This window comes from Magnolia sinica, chromosome 1 (assembly GCF_029962835.1).
Source record: "Magnolia sinica isolate HGM2019 chromosome 1, MsV1, whole genome shotgun sequence".
Taxonomy (NCBI): Eukaryota; Viridiplantae; Streptophyta; class Magnoliopsida; order Magnoliales; family Magnoliaceae; genus Magnolia; species Magnolia sinica.
This window is the reverse complement of record NC_080573.1, coordinates 116,212,375-116,233,903: the sequence shown is the minus strand read 5'-3', so window position 1 is coordinate 116,233,903 and position 21,529 is coordinate 116,212,375. Positions and strand designations below refer to the sequence as shown.

The following is a 21,529-nucleotide window of genomic DNA, read 5'->3' as shown; positions in this document are numbered from 1 at the left end:
CAGCAATAGGGTGGTGGCAATTGGCCAGGCACCCAGGCTCAGCTCAGCTCTTTAGGGCCACTGCCCTAAACCAGTGTGACAAATATCTTCAAGATTTTGAAAATATAGTAATATTATTATGACCTGACAACTATGCTTGGGCTAGAAATCTAGGCCCATGCTGAAGCCATTGATTAATGGTTCAGTCTAATAATTAACTGGGCTATTGTTATAAATTGTTTAGATACTTGTTAGTGGTTTTCATTCAACGTACGTGTACAGTTCGAAATTAATCATTAAATGAAAGGTCATGAAAATTTATCATAAATAATAATGGTCTTGAAATAAACATTGAACAAATTTTAAACCTTTGACCCTTACTTCTTTTAATTACAAGGTTGGCCTACCAGCCCCAAGGTTAGGTTCAAGGCATTTTTAGCCCGATTGAGCCCATGACAGGCTAAAGAAGCCTTGTGACAGTAGACCAAGCTGATTTTTGTGTTGTCCCTTCATCCAGGTCCATGTGGCCTTATGAACAGATTGGATGGTAGTTAACCATCAAGGTGGACCTGAGAAAGGTTTCAAAGGAGGGTGTTATTCTCAGCACTGCTTCCTGTGGTGTGGTCCACTTGAGCCTTGGATCTATCTCTCTTTTTTTTTAAAAATAAAAATAAAATCTTATACTTTGAAATGATATGACAAAATGGATGGACCACATGAACCGTCCCTTTAGCTAGGTCTTGGTGGGGGTATTACCCAATCTATGTGGGCCGCATTGCTGATCCGGATTGGCAGGTGTACCACACACCACCGAACTGGCTGGGGTGTTGACGTCACCAAGTTTTATGGTCCCATCATGAGACATGTGTTATATCCAAAATGTCGTCCATTTGGCGAGCTCATTGTAAATCTTGAGCAGAAAAATAAGACAGATCCAAAGATCAATTGGACCACACTGCAAAAAGTAGCGGGGGATTGAAGGTCTACCATTGAAAGCCTTTTGGGGTCACAGAAGTTTTGGATCAATATGATATTTGTTTTATCTTTTCATTCATGTCTGTGTGACCTTATGAACGGATTGGATGGAAAATAATCGTTATGGTGGGCCCTATGAATGTTTTAACGGTGAGAATCATTCTCACCACTGCTATTTTGGTGTGTTCCACTGAGATTTGGATGTGAATCATTTCGAGATCATACTCTAAAATGATCTTGCCAAATGGATGAACGGTGTGGATATAATAAATACATCATTGTGGGGCCCATATAACTTTGGGATGGGAAACGGATTGGCTACTCCCCCTGATGGGCTGGTGGTCGGTGCTCTTTGGGCCCCACCATTATGTATGTGTTTCATCCATTCCGTTCATCCATTTTTACAGATCATTTTAGGGCCTAAAAAAAAATGAGAGGGACGTAAATTTCAGGTGGACCACACCACATGAAAAACAATATTAATTTGATATCCACCATTAAAATCCTCCTAAGACCCACTGTACTGTTTATTTGATATCCAATATGTTGATTAGGTCATAAATACCCAGATGAAGGGAAAAAAAAACAAAGATCAGATTGATCCAAATCTTTTATGGCCCCCAAAAGTTTTTAATGGTGGACGTTCATTCAACACTATTTCCTGTAATGTGGTCCACTTGAGATTGGGATATACCTCATTTTTGGTCACATACCATAAAATGATATAGAAAAATAGATGGACGGAATTGATGAGACACATACATTATGGCGGGCCCACGAATTTCCTTTGGGATGGTTGGCAGTATAAACAACACAGTGGGCCCCACCATGGAAAACAATGGACAACCATCGAAAACTTCTAAATTCAGGTGGCAGCCTAAATAATCGTTGGATTAGCCTGATTTGCTGGACAGCTTGGATTTCTCGACCACCTCGGTGGGCCCCACTTAGAACGTGTGCCTTACAAGGGACTTCAAGAGAAACGGCCTCCCAAAACAAAACCCCAAACGGCATTATAGCCGCTCCTCCCCACCACTTCAGTTCTCCTCTCAAAAGAATAAAGAGGGTTGAAGGAAAAAACAGAAGGGGACAGAGCAAGGAAGAAGAACGTGAAATGGAGAAAATCTCGTCTCCAGAAGCCATGAAAGAAGAGCTGGTACGTAGGGGCTGGTTTTTCAGAGAAGAAGCTGGAGATGTTCTTCGTGGCCTCTTCCAAAGCAGCTGTCCTGATGAAATCGGTGTGCTGAGTCGTGTTGAATCAGAGTTGATGAACATGGATTTGAGAGAGATCGGTGGAAAATCATTGCCAGATCCTTCTTCCATCAGAAAATCTTCCCATCTACACGGCCCTAAAATCCTTCAGGCAAGGCTCTCCACTTTTCCATCTCTGCTATTCTTTCTCCTTTCAATGATTTTGTTTTATTTCTGTTTTATTTTTATTTTTATTTTTTATGATCTGTGTTTTGATTGGAGAATTGGGTTTCTCTTGGATTTCATTAATTTTCCTTATGAAGGGTTGTATGATGCTGGGTGCGGACAAAACGGCGTTTACTTCATGCGTGAATTGCTTTTCGATGATCCGGACCGTTCATATCATGGGCCCCACGGTGGATCGGCCTTACAATGAGAAATTTTCATCCGCCGGATGGTGTTAATTTCTCGAAATTGAAGGTTTAACTGATAGTCTGCCTTCATTGGGATTTTTTTAAAATGCCGATGGGGAAGAAATTCTTTGGGCATGTTCATGATAAAGACCTGGACCACCGGAAGGTTGGTCCCGCCCGTAAGATTGCAATTTAGCTCAGTCACACATTTTATACTTCCTCTTTCAATGCAGGTATCATACAATGAGTTGGCCCAAATCCGCATAGTCTTTGTTTGGGTGAGAATTCTGCACAGTTCGGGCCAAGGTATTCCGTATTGGTATCGGTGGGCGTAAAGGTGCCCACTGTTACCTATACGGATAGGGGGGGGGGGGGGGGGGGTGTAACGGCAATACGGGGGCGTAACGGACCGTAAGGCTGCAAATTTTTTTTTGCCAAAAAAATATGGGACAACCTGAATTTGACTGCAAAACTCGTATATTTAATTTTCTAACTATTTACTATCAATGATAGATATATTAGAATGAATGTAATATGAAAATATCTTACATGTGTAGGTGTTTGCAATTATTTTTTATAATTTATTCTATATTAACTTATTTACAATTTAACATACCTGTAGCTGGCTTTGATTGTGATTCCTGTCCTGTGACCTGTCATCCTCAAGTCAAGAATATTAAAAAAAATAAAAATAGTAGTGTCTGATATAGTCCCCAGCAACTTGATTAAGGATTACTTGATTGGTTATCAGGGGAGCTATTTTAAATACAAGTTCGACAGTGTCAAGTGTGTGCTTGACTGCTTGCAATAATACTGCTGTTTGCTGCAAATACTTACCTTAATACAAATATATACTTACAATCATAAGTCACCACCAAAATGAAAGTTTGCTTTTTTGTGGTTGCTCAACCTCCACATCATCGTCATCATCAGGCTGAGGCCTTCCAATAGGTGGAGGTACTGTATATACATAATATCCAGTGCCAGAAGGAAATATTAGATCAACGAAACCAGATGATGACTGATCCTGACTAGGCAACGACTCCGACACCGAGTAAGGATATCCACCAGTGCCTGTCGAATAGCCATATTGGTGCCCGTACTCAGGCTGTTGAGAATCTTGAGATTGAGAGTGTCTGTGATGAGTAACTTGGATTTTGATCTAGATATCTATAATCATATGGATATGGATCGGGAGGACCACTCCAACATGAATGTGATGGAACAGGCTCAGTATAACTATAATCATAATCCAATTGACCATAAGAATATTCATCATAATAACCAGGACCATGAGCCTGTTGATGTTCCGGACTTCCCGGACCTGGTGCACCACTAGACCTACCCTCCTTCTGCTGCTGTATCGTGACTCAGTACACTCATAAGTCCGACCTCGTGCACTACCTTATTGATGTTCATCGACATCGCGATTTGTAGACGGCTGTATGGTGTGCTGAGCAATATCAGAAGTGCCAGCACCAGGGGTAGGGGCAGGGGTGTCATCATCACTATCATCCGACACGGTCACGCTACCACTGCTCGTACTCTTTTGTTGATTTTGAGCCGTACTTGGTATAAAAGCTGCCCCTCTTACTGGGTCCAACACAGCTGCACGACTTTCTTGTTGCACTGTGCGTATTAGTGGGTCATCAATTTCTAATTCTTTACTATTCTCTTCAATTTGCTTTTCCCTTATTTCCAACCAAGGTAAAAGCGGGCCATCCTCATCATAAATATTGTCTAAGTTTATTGAACAGTAGTTTGTGTCATCGGCGGATGTAATGCTCCTATGATGTCGTTGCATTCTTAGCTTCATATTGTAGTGCATGAAGACAAGTTTATCTAATGTCCTAGTTTGCAATCTATTCATATTTTTTGAATGAATAAGCGCAAAATAACTCCAATTCCTTTCGTAGCTAGAAAAAGATGTTGTCTGGTTCAAAACTTTTACTGCAATTTTTGGGAGAGCCTTTGTACTCTCTTCGAAATTCATCAACCATTCGGCCGGTTGCAACCTAGATACTGCATGCTGTGTAAGAGCATCTCTAAAGCTACTCTGGCGATTTTCAAATGTATCTAATTCATTCAACGTCTTTATTTGTATATCTAAGTCAGACTCTAATCTCTTTATCACATTCTTTAGCCCGACACGAACTTCATTATCCACAACAAATGATTGGGCATATCTGTACTTAAGATTTAGGTAATAACCTGCTGCATGAAAATCGTAATAGAGTTGTCTTGTCCATCTCTTGTTGATTATCCTTAAATAAGACTCCCAACTTTTACAATCACGTTGAATTGCCAACTTTGCCTTATCCATGACATCGAATAGGAAGCCCATGATAGGTGCTTCGTCGGTTTCAACAAAACGGAGTACCCTCATTAGTGGTTTCATAACCTTTAGGATCGACTTAACCGTCTTCCAATATTTATTGTCCCGTATGGTGTTCGCAATTTCAACCGGTGTCCCTGATGTCTTTTGCCCATGTTTTGTGTTGAACCAATCTCGGGAAGCGAACATCTCACTCAACTCTCCCCTATGCTTTATAAATTCTCTAATGCTATAAAGTTTGTTGCGAATCTAGTCGCCGTAGGCCTCAATAACTCTCGTCCTTTCGTGAACTTCCTCATTATTGCGACTACTTGATTATGGTTGTAGATAAATGTCGTCACTCTCTTGCCCTTTCGATCATTTCTTTAACATTCTTCTTCCCAATATCTTCCTTCTTCCCAATATCTTCCAATATAAGATTAATACAATGGGCAACACATGGTGACCAAAAAAGATGTATTCTCTTTTTCATAAACTTATGTCTTGCAAGCTTATATGATGCTTCATTATCTATCACAATCTGCACTACATTCTCCTCTCCAATCTCATCCACAACTTTATCCAATAGTCCAATAATATAATTAGAATCTTTTGTTACATCTGAGGCATCAATTGACTTGTGGTATATAGTTCCGAAGTGGTAGTACATCATGAAGTTGATCATGCTGCGTCTGGTTGGGCCAGTCCAACCATCACACATGATCGTGCATCCTCTGGCCTACCATACAGGTTTAAAGGTAGCTACCATACAAGTTTAAAGGTAGCTACCATACAAGTTTAAAGGTAGCCACGTATGCTTTCACATCCGCATACTCTGCATCTGTCCATTTCCTCCTAATATCCCTAGCCGTGAGAGCTTTAGTTCCTTCACCTGCTTCTGTTGCTGCATCAAGTACCACCTGCCAATATGGAGAATTGGTTGCGTTAGGAGGTATGTTGGCATATATAAATAACTTTGTTGCTGTTCTGCCTGCCTTCTCAACGGAAGTTCTACTCCACATTTGTTTTATCTTCTTTTATATAATTGATTCTTTCCTAAACAGGATTGGATCAATAGAGGGTCTCCTAGACTCATTTACTTCTTCATCCAAATGTATAGGGGCATCATGTGAAGATGTCTCTCGTCGGCTCCCAAACATACGTTGTAACCTACCAAACCTACCCCCCCCCCCCCACTCCCACCTGCAGAAGCAGTTGCACTCCTACTTCCATTGCCCCCCTGTATCACGTATTGACCCACTCGCGCCAAACATGCGGCAATGTTCTTCCTCTTCATAAGTTAGACGCAAGCTCTCTCTTCTAGCTATAGTTAATTCCCGATCTGAATCTTCGTCAGAATCAATAATATCTTCATCACGAACACCCATATATTCAGGACCAAACACCTCCTGTCGAGCCGCATCCAAAATCTCATCTTTCTTCTTTTGTCTAGTAGCACGTTTACCTTTCGACTCATCCAGACTGGCTTGCATTAAAATCACTATCTCTTTCGATACTCTAGTACATCCCGCAACTTGACCCTTTCGATGTGCCAAATGTTGTTTGAGACGTGTAATTCCACCAGATACTAGTCTATCATAATAGTTACACTTCATTTGGTGTCTAGTACCACCAACCCTCTGACAATGTTGCCATTCAATATCCTCACTTACTTGTTGGCCAGACTCAGACATTTCCTTAGGTAGATACTAGATATAGATTAAATATGACTTATGTCTATGTGAGATTGTGAGTCTACTTGCTATTCTAAATTTATATACAGTTTTCAGAATCTAATCAATAAAGATGATTTTATGTTCTAAACCCTAAGAAGCTCCGAAACTTGTCTAATATAAGAAAATATTAACATAAAGTCACTAATTCGAAAATAGAAAAAAATATAAAATCACAACAATAATCTGTAAAATGGACATTAATATGTTTTGCTATGATTAACACATCATATTCTACCATTAAAACAACAACACATTAAATAAAAAATGATTTTTCAAATTTAAAAAAAAGGACTAAAAATAATGAGTAAATAGAAAAAATTATAAAAAAATATAAATTCACAATAATAATCTGTAAAATGGACATTAATATGTTCTACTATGATTAACACATCATATTCCACCATTAAAATAGCAACACATTAAATAAAAAATGATTTTTCGAATTTAAAAAAAGGGTCGAAAATAGTGCGTAAATAGAAAAAAATTATAAAAAAATATAAAATCACAACAATAATTTGTAAAATGGACATTAATATGTTCTACTATGATTAACACATTATATTCTACCATTAAAACAACAACACATTAAATAAAAAATGATTTTTTGAATTTTTAAAAAAAGAGCCTAAAATAATGCGTAAATAGAAAAAAATTATAAAATCACAACAATAATCTGTAAAATGGACATTAATATGTTCTACTATAATTAACATATCATATTCTACTATTAAAACAACAATACATTAAAAAAATGATTTTTCGAATTAAAAAAAAGGGTCCAAAATAGTGCGTAAATAGAAAAAAATTATAAAATCACAACAATAATCTGTAAAATAGACATTAATATATTCTACTATGATTAACACATCATATTCTACCATTAAAACAATAACACATTAAATAAAAAATGATTTTTCGAATTAAAAAGGGCCAAAAATAGTGTGTAAATAGAAAAAAATTATAAAAAAATATAAAATCACAACAACAATATGTAAAATGGACATTAATATGTTCTACTATGATTAACACATCATATTCTACCATTAAAACAACAACACATTGAATAAAAAATGATTTTTCAAATTAAAAAAAAAAAGGGCTGAAAATAGTGCGTAAATAGAAAAAATTTATAAAAAAATATAAAATCACAACAACAATTTGTTAAATGGACATTAATATGTTCTATTATGATTAACACATCATATTCTACTATTAAAACAATAATACATTGAATAAAATGTATAAATACCTATTTTTGAGGAATTTTTGAAAAATGGCCCATGGAGCTTCGAATCAAGAAAATCCTTAATATAAGTTGTTTTTATCTATAATTTCAAGATAAGAGTGGTCGAAAATTGCAATAAAATGATTTAGGAAGAGTTTGGAAGAAAGAAGTATAAAAAAAAATGAAAAATCGGACCTTAAAAAGAAAAAAAAAACTGGCCGTTATACGACCGTTACTGGGCAGTAATGGCTGTTACGCCTACAGAATTGGGGGGGTGCCCGTTATGACCCCGTATTGGGTAACGGGGTGGACCGTTACCATTACGTATCGGCCGATACGTAATCGATATTGAATTCCTTGGTTCGGGCTCACCTTATATTAATCGAAGCAGTATGGTGGGCCTGCATTGGGTGGGTGATGGATCACAAGATTTCTCCATCAAACAATACAACCATCTGATTAGTGGGCTTCTTCCTGTTGCATACGAACTGTGGGCTATGTTTTATTCTCAAACATCCAGATTCAGGAATGGCAATTGGATGTCTAGGATTATCCATGGGGATTTCCTTTTGCAGCATTGCCTGTCAGCTTTGGCACTGGGTGAAACTAAGTGCCGCTAGTTCAGTTGCAGATTGCATAATTTCCCTTTTCCATGTCTCTGATTGTACTTTGACTTTTGGGTTTATGAGTTCTTTTTGCCATTTAACAGCTGGTATCTGTAAGGGATTTGTATCAAAGTAGCATTGAGGCTTCATTTAAGAATTCACAGCGCAGACGTCGTCTCCTTCGGATCTGTCTCACTGATGGGCGTTCGGAGGTAATTGCGATAGAGTATGCTCCAATAGCATCAATCACCGAAGAGATTGTTCCGGGCTCTAAGGTATGTTAATTGGCATCAATCATTGAAGGTTTTTTTTTTTTTGTTTAATAGAGATGTGACAATGTGTGATTATATTGATGAGGGTCTGTTAAATTGCCTCTTGTGTGCTTGTATAAATTTCTAAGTGTAATGCTACAGCTATTCGCCATGTAATTATGACATGTACTCCTCCCATATTACAAGGGTGTGAAACAAAAAGCTTTGTGGGGCTGGCTGTGATGTGTTTGTGACATCCACTCTGTCCATCATTTCATTTGTGACAGATTATGTTATGACGTAACTCAAAAATCAGGCTGATCCAAAACTCAAGTGGGACGCAACAGGGAAACTCCCCATAGACCACCGAACAGTAAGGATGGAGACCTGCCGTTGGAACCTCCCCATAGCACACTGAAGTTTTGGATAAGGTTGATATTTTGTTTTCCCCTTCATCCTGGCTGCACCCACTTCATGAATGGTTTGGATGCATATAAACATCATGGTGGGCCCCAAAAAGGTTTCGATGTGTGCTTCCAATTCCCACTGTTAGCCGTGGTGTGGTCCACTTGAGAGTTTTTTTTATGGACCCGAGTTTTGGAGTTGCATCCTAAAATGAGAGAGCACAACAGATGGACAGTGGATGTGTCATATACATCATGATGGGCCCCACAGAGCTTTTTGTTGTAGAAGTGAATCGCCCTGTGAATTGCTACAGAAGATCTCCTTAGATCATTTAATTCCTAATGGAGAGGATGTGGCAATAAATAATAACTAGAAAATGAGGAAATTGATGATAATGGGTCGGAGGTACTTGAGTGCCAAGAGCTCTAGGGAGCAATTAAGGCTTTGTTTTGATGCTGCATGTAAATAAATGGCGAAGCATCCAATAATAACATTGAGTTATATCTTGGTTGGATCTGAATGCCATGCCCTATGGGGGACATTGGGGAAGTGGGAGAACAAGCACTCCCCAAGGCACAATGAAGACTCCCGAACAGTGTGGTCTCCTGCTCAGGCATTCGATGGTCTGCAAATGGTGCTATAATGCCATTTGGCTTCTCTTCCAAATTGGGCACAAGATACATTGTTTTCACTTTGATTCCAAAGATTAAGGGCATTTTTGTCGTTGTTGTTGTTGTTGTTGTTTTTGTTGTTGAAAGTTTACTGGAATTTTATTAAAGCAAACAAAAAAGCAAGCTACAAAAGGAAACAACACTGATCCGCCGAGATGGCGACCCAGCTACAGGCTACAATCCTTGAGCTTCTCAAAGTTGGAGGCCCACTCTATGATTAGGAATCTTGCCCTTTGGTAAATGATTTCTGCCGACTTGCTCTCATTGTGGAAGCATCTGGCATTCCTTTCCTCCCATGATTAAGGGTGTTTTTGGTTGCACTAAATTCATGATATTTGGTGCAACCAAATGCATCATAAGCATAAAGCTCTTTGTATGGAGGGTTTGGAGTTGTGTTAATTGTTAGTGTAATAACCTGGTTTGCAGTCAGTTTGATGTACGTGTTTTCCTGTTAAAGCGCAAAGATTTAACGCACTTCATTCTGCAGTTTGTAGGATCCGAAGAGTGAGCTTGCTAATTATGAGCAAGATCTCCAAGCAGTGTGAACATTGTATTGAGGCTTCAATGTACTACTACTGACCAACTAGGAAGGTTAACAGAGATGAGTCCCATGCCATGTGGCCGATCCATGGTGAGGCCCACCACATGGACCATTAGGATTGTTGTTCATGAGTCATTCTGCTAGGTGGTTAAGACTGTCGACATTGTGGGCCCCTCTGCTGATCAGCAACTTGGCAATGTTGCAGATACACTCACAGATGGCTAGAAACAAGCCAGTGTAAGATTATACATTTAAGGGGGAAATGTCCGCTATGATGTTGTTGTTCTTCGTTTCTGTGGAATGTCCAGTATTGAGAAACCGGAAAAAAAGAAACAGATGCAAAGAAATATTTTTAGTAAATACCAGTAAGGTGCAGTTATTTTATTAAATAACTACACATTTTTTCAAGGGTTAAAAAAGGTGTACTTATTTTAGTGTGATTAGCTAGTGGCCCAAGTGGGCTGAAGTTCTCAAGTTAGCCAGCTCAATAGGCCATCCAGCTGAAATCCCATTCAAACAAATCTCTGTGAGTAGTTATTAAAAGAAAAAATTATTTGCAGACTGTATACTATCCAATAGAGCTGCAGAGAAAAAAATAGGTGTTATGCATAAGTGAAATAGATTATGCCGTTATCTAACTCTTATACAGGCCAGAGGTCCTTTTCACTTATTGATGATGTGGTCTTAGATATTTTTGACAAAGAAGGATCAAACTCTTATATAGGCCCAATGTGGTCTTAGATATTTTCGACAATGAAGGATCCGTAAAGCTGATCCCTAATAGTTGGGACAAGGCTATGATGACGATGACGATGATGGGAAAGATGATACACAGACATGCGGCTCTTATGAGTCTAGGAGATTGAGTTTGAACGACTTTCTTTTCTTTTTCTTTTTGAAAGGTAGTGTCTCACGGAGCCTCTGAAAACCAAACAACTCAATGGGATGACTGCAGTATATCGAAGATTACTTCGTTTCATTTTCCAATATATGAGAGGGTACTGTAAAAAAAAAACATAGGCTTTTTTTATCTTTTTGGTAAAACTACGAAATGAGTAGTTACATAAGCAGAAGAGTCCAACAAAATATTATTTACAATGCACTGTGGGGAAACTTCCCTCCATTCCTAATAATTGATTTATCATTGGGGAGATATCCCAAATAAACATCTGCTGATGGGGTGTCAGTGACTCCATGTTGGACAAAACTCATCCTCATCCGCCATTTTTCCTACAATATTGCACAGAGATTATATTTGGCTGAGGGCAGATGAGGATGACCTTTTCCTAATGTGGACAGGGCCTTGATACCATGTCAGCAGATGTTCTTGTGAGATATCTTCCTAACAAAAACTAAATGGCCCCTTAAGTTTGGGAAGGCCTTTATAGGAAAACATGGAAATTGCTGGGGTAAAAATGTACTCTACATGGTGGACATGGCTGTAGAAATGCTTAAAGCTAACACTTTTATATGCTTTGTGATTATACTACACATTCATGAGTATGCATATGAGTTTTCTTTCTTTTATTGTAGAGGTATCATATGATCCTTGGACCAAGAGTTTTTATAATGTGCTTGGGATTTCAGTTTGTACATGTGCGGCCATGGTTTTATGATCGAAACTGTTAATATGGTGGGACTAACTGTGGATGGCCAATGCACCAAAAATCCCTCACATTGGAAGATCCTGATCATTGCATACGTGGCCTTTTTGTGTTGAATGTGAATCATTGCTGTATTGTTTTCTTAACCATCTTTTTCCCCCCGTTTGGGAGATTCTTGGTCAATGGTCTATCCTTGGTGGGCCCATAATGATACAACCATTTGGATCACTGAACCATAGCTCCCTCTTGTACAAACTGAAAATCCAAGCATACTGCACAAACACTTATCCTGATCATGGTGTTATGCCCCACTTATTTTATGACCCTGTGAATGTGCTATTACTTATTACTATTCGAGCTGGCGTGCCTCCCCCCTTCTAGATGCCCAATGAAGGCAATGAATAATGCCGTGTGGATGTAAGTGCAGTTTCTACTCATTTACTTACATTTATGTTGTTGAATACTGGTTGTAGGTTCGCCTGGAAAGCAAAATCCCTATACATAATGGCATATTATGTTTAGATTCTAAAGTGGTAACTGTACTGGGCGGTCTTGTTCCATCACTTTACGAGGAGTGGCAGATGAGTCAGAAATATTCAGGTTTCTCTCGATCAACTTTGAGGCTATCTAAAAGCGGTGAAGGTGTTGGTCCTCCACCATTTGAAAAGTTGCAGATTGAAGTGCGGCCACGTCAGGTCCCTCAGCAGCACAGTTCACATAGCAGTTATTCTGGTCAGTTTCTGAAACTTCCTATTCTGCATTTTTTCTTGTATGTTTTTATATTTTGCGTGTCGATTTGTTCTGGTTTTCTTAATTGGGGAAGATGGTTCCTTGATTAGTTTGATATGAGACCATTAAGTGATGTCAGCACATGTCCCGTCTCTGGAAAAGGTAATGTCAGGCCATGTTTTACCCTTTGAATGTGCATCCCTGCTTCTTCCATCTACATTATCCTCTATTTGTTTACGGAATGTATTGTAAACGTAGCCATGAGCATGGTATCATAATAAGACCCACCATGTGTAGATCTTCTGAACAGTTTGCAAAAGTTTCCCAGTCTAATAGTCCCTAAGGGATTTTTGTTGATTTCCAAGTTCTAAAACAAGCATGTCTGAAAGCTGGTGTCTGATGCAAAGAAGAAGCCAAGGCAAAAAATTAGAAAACTTGAGATACCAAGGGGCAAGTTGAGCCAGGAAGCCATGTGGAATCAATTTTTAAGAAGACAAGTGTGTAAATTTTCGTCACTCAAGATTGTGACACTCTTCATGTGAAAAGCAGCAACAAATTGTTACAATTTTCAGACCATTGAAAAGCTTATCCACTCCAAGCTCAAGATCAAGCAATTCCTTCGAGATTTGAGCAAAAGCAAATAAACTGCGATTTAGTGGTTCCTCCGTTATGAACCAACGGAACCCAACTCCCAATAAGAACTACAATTATCAAAGACAACCACAACAAGGGCTGGCAGTGGGTCGGCTTGACCTATGGGCCAACCAACATGACCTGCTTAAAAGACATGGCCCATTCAAGTAAACGGGTTGAATCTATTGGATCAAGTTGAGTTTATTGGGTTTCAGGTTGGGTTTGGGTAAAAAAAAAAAAGCGGCCTGTTTAAGTAAATGGGTTGGGCTTGGGTTGATGTTGGCCTGATCTGATCCTTCCATAGATAGTATTTATATACAAATGAAAAGTAGGGTTCAACAACCTCACACTTGATTTAGTGGTAGAGATGTGTGGAACCTTGCAAAAGGCTCTGTTCGAGTTCTTCCAATACAAATTATTATTGTTGTTGTTATTATTGTTGTTATTATTATTGTTGTTATATTTTTTTAATAAGTGGATTGGGTTGAGCCAGGCTTGGGATTAGGAATTTGCTCATGTGTTGGGTGTGGTAATCTCATTTTGTATCATGGGTTGGGCTTTGGCCTGGATTTTAGGCCTGTTTAGCAAACGGGTTTGGCTTGGGCTTATGCTGACCTGAACTGAACCTGCCACTCCTAACCACAACATTACTTACCCTATCCATTAGAATTTTCAGCTGCTCTTAACAGCTGATGCAAGCTTCACTTCTTGAAAATCTCACTCAGTTCTGGATCATTATAAGCTAAATAGATTCAAATAATAGAAATAAAAGAATGTATAACCATACTTCTTTTTTAGCGAATTAGTGCTCAATTCTAAGATTTTGTTAGCTTTCCGCAATGAGTTTTAAGGAAAACATGTCTGTATGATATTTATATACTAACATTGGCAACTTGCAGATCCTCCCAAGCCAACCTCAAAAGTCGCATTGCCTTCTAAATTGAGTGGAAGTTCTGATGATCAACAAGTTGGAAGGAACCATGGCCAGAAGATTCTTGAGAAGAGCCAGCAAACCAGTGATTCAAACACGAACAAGATGGATGATGATCCAGCTAGGGTTTCTGTTGCTGGAAGGAATGAAGACAAACCAAGTAGCTCGGAATCCAGGCCAAAAGAAGGTAAATCACTAGAATTTTATACTTCTCTTTTATACTTAAGCAGAAGATTGAACAACAATTATACAGACCTTTGGTGATTATCACCATGTCAAAGGCTCAACTTTGATGGATGTGATGGCCGCTCATGAGCTTCGCCAACATGCCATTGAGATCCAGGCTGTCATCGGGTGGGCTCCATCCATGTATGTGCTATGGCCCAAAAAACATTTTGGTCCTGTTATCAGATGGGTCACTCAAGTGTGGAGTAATGGATGGTGAAAAAGGATCAATCAACAATCCTCTAGGTACACGTCACACCTGAACCGGATTAGCCTGGGCTTTTGGGACACGAGACATGGTGTTCCCACCTGAGGAACAACCAGGATCTGGCTTATACGCGTAATAGGAGATGGGATTTGAAATTCTACTGCAGCTAGTAGCCTTAGTAGGCACTCGCTCTTTCATCACACTCTTTTGTTTTATTAACTGGGATGTGGTATTGATATTAATATTGGTGCACCGGCAGCGATTGAAGCTGTTCCAGTTCAAAATCAAGCTGCTGCACAGAAACTCCTACAGAGAATGAGTCAGCCGGCCCAGGGTGAAAGGCAATCAAGAGGTCCAAAATATCGAGGAAAAGGCAAGCAAGAAGACCCTGCAGTTTTCACTCTAGATGAATGGGAAAGGAGGAAAGGTGGGGCAAAACCTCCCATAAGACACGGGTTCCAAGATGTTAGCCATGATGAGGAGCTCGCTCGGCAGCTACAGAATCAATTAGATTTGGAGGATTTTCAAGTCAGTACCTTTAATACCTGTTTTCCCCTTGCAGCTGTTTTTGAAAGTCTCTCTTTTTTGTTTTGTTTTGTTTTTTGTTTTTGTTTTTGTTTTTTGTTTTCTGTTGTCATGTTCATATTTCTCAACTTGTTCAGGTAAAGACGGGTTCCGAATCAGAAGCGGATTGGATACGAATGAACATGTTCAACTTTGGCGGAGCTGAAGATCGAAATGACGGTGGAAGGGAATTTAGAGGGAGAGGGAGGGGAAGAGGAAGGGGAAGGGGAAGGAGGAGATTCGGTTGAGCCAGCATTCTTCCTCTACAATTCATCTACCTGTCGCGTCCTCCTGATAGGTGTGATGGTTTATTTCTATTCAGAATATGGGTTTCGATAGGATACAGTGACCATCGTATCACAGCTATGGTACATGGGTGGTTTCACTCCCTTGCTTTTAGATGATGATCTGAACCATTCATTATCTGTGCCACAGGGGGGCCATCCTAAGATTTACTGAATGGATGATTGTGTATGGAGATGAATTTGGAACATTGAATGGATGATTGTGTACAGGGAACATTGAAAAGTAAATTCTTATTGGCTCATATTCAAATCCAAGAGCCAAAGGTCAGGATCATCAATGAAGCATGATTATAAGATCATAGCTTTGTTAAGACAGTAATGACAGCAGTTCAGATCATCACCAAGATGCAATTCAGGGGTGAAAACCCACCCCTGTTTGGTATCATGGTATGGGGCACTGTACCCTATCAAAACCTGCAGAAATAGAAGTTCCTATGGAATAGGGTGCAACTGCACTGTATGTGGCTCGAGAGTGGAAATAAGAATTCTGTCAAAATGGCCAGTGGGCTCAATGTGGGAAAGAGCTGACTTGAGCACAATGGCCATTCCACTCGCTGCAATTTATTAAAGTCAAAATGATAGCCTAAGCCTGTGGAAATCTCTACAAGCTGCAAATTATGTAGGAGAAATTCACTATTTCCACATGCAGATCCTAGGTCCTCTACCCCCACTAGGGGTGCACATCGAACCGGTAGAACTGTGGAACTGGACTGGAACCATTGGATCGGTCCGGTTTGGTCCGGTTCTAGACAGCACCGGTTCCGGTTCCAGTTATAAAATTTCAAGAACCATTGGATACGGTTTGGTTCCGGTTTAGGGGCCTGTAGAACCGAATTGAACCGTGAACCAAAGTGTTGATCCAAACCGTGGATCCGAAGATTTCATACCAAAAAGTAATCTGTTTGTTTCTCCAAAATGCCCTTGATCAAAGTGGAAAACATGTTAATAGGGAGCTTATTTAACAATTTATTTTCTTTCATATCCCTCTCGAAAACAGATTGCAAACAGGGTCCAAGCTGTATGAATCCATCTTGTAAGCTATCTGTTGAGCTTTGGAAAGCTAGGTGAATCAACAGTATTTAAGGTCTACAGGTTGCACTTTAGCCAATAGTTCTCTAAAGTGGAAGCGAACTGGTAATTACTATTTGGGTGTGATACAAAAGGCAATTGAATTTGAATGTAGCTTCGGACTGACACCGTGAACTGAATACCAAAACATCCCTTAAAAAATGACTTTTGTTGGATTTTAAATGCATCTCATATCAATTTGGGCTGGATTTTAAAAAGCCGGGAACCGTGGAACCGATCCGGAACCGAACTGGTTTTCACGGTCCAGTTCAGGTTCGGTTCTAGAGTGCTAACGGTCCGGTTCTGGTTCCGAAAATCCTAGAACCATTAGGAACGGTTCGGTTCCGGTTTCACCCCAGAACCGGACCGAAACCCCCACCACCTTATGTCAAAGCTGGCTCATGTGTGGAGTAACTGAGATGTTGGGTTGGCGCCTTTGTGCAGATGCTGTGGCCCAAGAATAAGGGTGCTCTGCTCATTTGGTGGGCCAAAATGAATGAAGCGAATGGATGGCCAAGATGACTTGCCCAAGTGTTTAGCTGTTCATTTGTTTCGCTTATTGTGGTCCACACGATGATCGGATCAGCTTGATTCTTTTTTGATCTGCTGGATGGCTTGGATCTTGCTTGTGTGTGGAGGGGCTAGGATTTACATGCATCTGTAATTTGCAAACCTCCTATGAAGAAAGCCTATTATTGACAATACTTTTACCTGCTCTTATATCATGTCATTTACAAGATCTATGCATTTCCCTCTTGAAGTCGCTGGACAAAGTTGCAGAGGGAGTTTCTCCAGCTCTGAAATTGCGATCTGACAATCTCTGAGACGAAGGTATAACTTACCATGTGTATGTATGATGCACCATGTTGTTTTAAAATACACTCTTGGTCAATGATGTTATCCATTTCAGTTTTGTAGGATCTGGCCAACGACAAGCTTTCCATGCCTTCTACCGTGTTATTGCAAGAGCTCGGAATTGGAAATTGAAACATGGCTGAATAAAAGGGCATGGAGAAATTTAAGTTCCACAATGCCCTTTTGCGTTGGGTGTAGTCTAGGGGGTCTGAAATCATGTCCCCTGATCAGACTCTTTATCATCCAGTTTTGTCTTATTTCAGTCATGCATGTATCACTCTTGCTTTTACTTGCATGCATTTGGTTGAAAACCGAATTGAATTGCAAAATGAGGGGGAAAATCGGTAATTAAGGATTTTTCGTGCCATCTGCAATGAGGAAGTAGCCCTTGAGCTGCAGTTACTTCCAGGTTTCAAATTGCAAAGAAATGAAATCACCATTTGGGTTTCTTTCGTGTTATTAGACTAGCAATTGTTGCAATTCAATGGTGCACCCAAACGTTCCCTTTGACCTTTTAATGATTCTACCTAATCATGTAATTGTTGATTGATTCCATCTTGTATTGTTCATCAGTGTGATTTTCCTTTATTAAGTAATTTGAAATTTTGGGAATCCTGTTTTTGTTGGAGGCCAGTATGTTTACTTGGAGGTCCCATATATCCGGGATCTGGATCCTACATCTTGTGGGCTGCACTGACATCTTCATGTGTGAATCCATAGAACAGGAGCTGCTCTGTTCAGGGATATGGGGAAAAAACGAAAGAAGAGGGAAAAATGGGCAATTTACCTCCAAAGGCCAAACAATCCACCCTAAGCTTGTGGGTAATTCAGTTTAAGACACATGACGGATTCTCACATCTTTGCAATGTGAGTAATTCAGTCTTAGATTCCCAATCAACAAAAGCTCTAGTTCGTTAGCTTCGTTAATTCAGCTAAACCCTCAAAGAGGTGGCAACGATCAAAAACTGGACGGGCTTTTTTGGTCAGTTGAACTTGAAGAAGGATTATTCAATGCTGTTTGCTTGCTGGACATGGGTCCGGGGTGACCAACAGTACAGTGCAGAAGCAAAAACAACCTAAAACAACCTATTTTTATGACAGATCCATAGTAGAGCTCATTCATCAATGGACATCAATTCGTGATATGCTTGTGGGCCCACTCATCTACAAGGTTTGGGATCTTTGCATCGTTTCCCCCGAAGTGGATTGCCTACTGAGACTCTGGGGGTGCGGTCCATCCATTTAATCAGATATTTCTAGGGATTTGAGGCCAAAAAATGAAACAAATCCAAAAAGCTCAAATGGAGGAAACAATGTGATTTGGAAATCTCCCATTGAAAAATTCCTGGGGGCATTTTAGGCTAAGATTTTGCGTTCGTCTGTGTCTTATGTGATCTTATGGTTGGATGACAATTAAACATCCGTTTTATCTTTAGATGGAAAGCCCGGCATGACAAAAGATTCTTTATCATTCACCCATTCCGGGGTCCATAAATCATTAGAACTGAGTTTTGGGAGGGGTGCGCCAAGCCAATGCAATAGTGCCACACAAAGGCGACGCTCGAGGGGCCCAGCAGCAAGCTACTGTGGTAGACCCTCCCCCACAAGAAATTAATTTAATATCATGTGAGCCGATGGCCCACGTATCAGATATTAAACTGATAAGAACAGATACTACACTTGATCTTAGCCAAAAGGCCGAGAAAGGTATGCTCTATAATCTCACCTTCCCTTCCTTTTATACAATGGTATTTCCGTTTCACTTCTCTCTTCGGTCGATGTGGGACTGAAAACAACCCTTCCTCCCTCCCCTTGCTCTCTGTCTCTCTTCTTTTAGTTCCGGTTCAAACATGGCACGTGTATGTCACCCTGGCCCAAAATTGTGCTGGTAGGCTTATCGTCATAGGACACTTGTACTTCGATTTTTAACCGTCCATATCTCTTCACAAATACATGTGGCACTCTTGGAACATGCATGACGTTATTTTATTTATTTATTTATTTATTTTGGGCAGGACAGATATCTAGTAGGCTTCCGTGATGAATGGCCCAGATACTCTCTATGCATCATTCTTCAGCGTCTCATCATGGAATACGATGATTGATGTTAAACCAATGATTTTGAGGAGCCGTGGCCGTTTGCAGGTTCATACCACCAATCACACAGTCCACGTGCAATTCATGCCGTCCATCTGCAGGGCCAACGAGAAGGTGGATTAGCAAAGGTATTTTAGTTATGTCAAGGTTATCATCACCATCATCTAAGTCTTATCCTAATTAATTGGGTCCGCTGCATGAATCAGCCGTTCCAATCCATCATGACTCGATTTAGCATTCTGGATTTGAAATACCCAGGATTGGGAATCTTCCGGTCGTGTTTGGCACCCTGGATTTAGAATCACAGGTAATCTAAAAGTAGCTATGTATAGTATATTTACAAGGGTTTGAATTTAATTACTAAATCAACTTTAATATTCTTAATTATTGCACCTATGTAATGTTTGACACTGATTTTAATAAGCCCCTTGAAATATACACTTTGATAAAAAATAATGAAATTCCAAGTCTCAAATGGGCCACAAGCATAGGACACCTGAGTGACTAACCAATGAATTTTTTAACCATTGATTTATATAGGCAATGTTTGTACATCATTCTATTAAAGCAATTTTGGTGATGCAGGTAATAATTTGATTGTCTTGGGATATCATCAATGGGTTAAGTCCCCAACAGATTAATAGCCTAGTGACACGCATATTACATATGCAACTGGTGGGAGGATTTTAGATAAAATCCTAGCTTCCACGTTGGATTTCAACCACTCTTTGAGGGAATTTGAAGTTCCCGGTTACTTTATGGTGCCAAACAGACGCTCAAATCCCCCTAAATCAATCTTGCTAAACGATCCCTTAGGTATTTGGTTTCTTCACATCTCATCGACTTTTGAAAGGAAATGACAGACAACAAGAATTACATGATGCTCTGGCAGATTGAGGAGGGACCCACCTTGCATCCAGTCCATTTTGCACATTTTTAACTAAATTCAAACCATCCAAATTGTGGGCCCCACTTTGGATTGCCTGTAGCCAATATTCACACTGATTAAACTCCTAATCTTCCGATTTGTAACCTCTAAATAGACGGTTAAAAATAGAAGCCAAAGTTGAGAATTCATCACCAAGATTTCCTCTGACACATGTATGATGTATGCTATATGCCCTGTGATCAGTGGATGAGTTGTATATGTATATGTACCATCATCTTTTGAGAATCAGAAACGCCCCATGCCTAACAGAAAGGTCATAATTAACACTTTCTCCAAACTCCAATTACTAGCCATTCTCAATACATCGCTTCTCGGTAAATATTTTAAGAAGCCAATGATTTTTATTTTATTTTTGGTGTGTTTCAACAACTCATTTCTTTGTTTGCATCATCGAAACACCTGCCGCACTGGTGTTTTTTGGAGACCTATCCATTCAATTTCAAATAGAATGAGCACCTAGGACTAAGGAGAATGATTGGGCTAGTCCCATATGTTATACCAATCAGCAATTTTTGATTCCTTTGTATGGTTGCTGTTAATTGATGTCTTAAATATGTAAATTAATATGTTCGTCGATGAAAATTTCAATGCCATCAGTAAAATCTAGAATTTATCAAGTTGGTTGTTGGACACTGTAGGTGTCCTGTTTGATGCCATTAAAGGTTGTTCGATGACATCGAAGGCCTGCTCGACGCCATCAGTAAAATTTGAAAAATTCATGTTTAGTCGCTGAAATGTTTGGTCTTTAGCTCGATGACATCGAAGTGGGTTCGATGCCATTGATGGTCTGTCAATGCCATCGAAGTTCCATAAAACGATCACATAGAAAATACCCAGAATTGTATAAGTGCGGGATTTGTTTCTTAGTTCGATTGTGATTCACCTAGAGTTTATATATGTGGTTGTAATCGGGATTATGGTGTATCTCAGAGTTTTTTAATTCGTTCCTAAGGTTTTTAAGGGCTTGTAAGGGGAGATTAAGGGCTTGTTCGGATCGTGTATTCTCTCTATTTCTTATAATTTCTGCTTTCATAGTAATATCTGTTGTTTTGTGT

General features: G+C 39.5%; 1 protein-coding gene and 1 non-coding gene across 2 annotated transcripts; one reads left to right on the top strand and one right to left on the bottom strand.

The window, feature by feature from the left end:
• The first annotated feature begins 1,792 nt into the window (after nucleotides 1-1,792).
• LOC131255199 (uncharacterized) lies at nucleotides 1,793-15,802 on the top strand. The gene is made up of 6 exons (XM_058255897.1): nucleotides 1,793-2,317; nucleotides 8,543-8,713; nucleotides 12,384-12,642; nucleotides 14,172-14,390; nucleotides 14,896-15,164; nucleotides 15,299-15,802. Exons 1-6 carry the CDS (start codon nucleotides 1,793-1,795, stop codon nucleotides 15,446-15,448), a joined length of 1,593 nt encoding a protein of 530 aa, XP_058111880.1. The 3' UTR covers nucleotides 15,449-15,802.
• Nucleotides 15,803-18,943: 3,141 nt separating this feature from the next.
• On the bottom strand, nucleotides 18,944-19,139 carry LOC131223600 (U2 spliceosomal RNA). The gene has a single exon (XR_009160577.1). It is a non-coding gene; the product is annotated as a U2 spliceosomal RNA (small nuclear RNA).
• Between the last annotated feature and the right edge of the window lie 2,390 nt (nucleotides 19,140-21,529).

What these genes read in the sequence shown, in the direction of transcription:
- LOC131255199 (XM_058255897.1), top strand. Translation starts at nt 1,793, where the DNA reads ATGGACAACCATCGAAAACTTCTAAATTCAGGTGGCAGCCTAAATAAT. An exon ending in GGAATCCAGGCCAAAAGAAG is followed by an intron (nt 14,391 to 14,895) that starts GTAAATCACTAG and finishes GTGCACCGGCAG; the next exon opens with CGATTGAAGCTGTTCCAGTT. An exon ending in TAGATTTGGAGGATTTTCAA is followed by an intron (nt 15,165 to 15,298) that starts GTCAGTACCTTT and finishes CAACTTGTTCAG; the next exon opens with GTAAAGACGGGTTCCGAATC.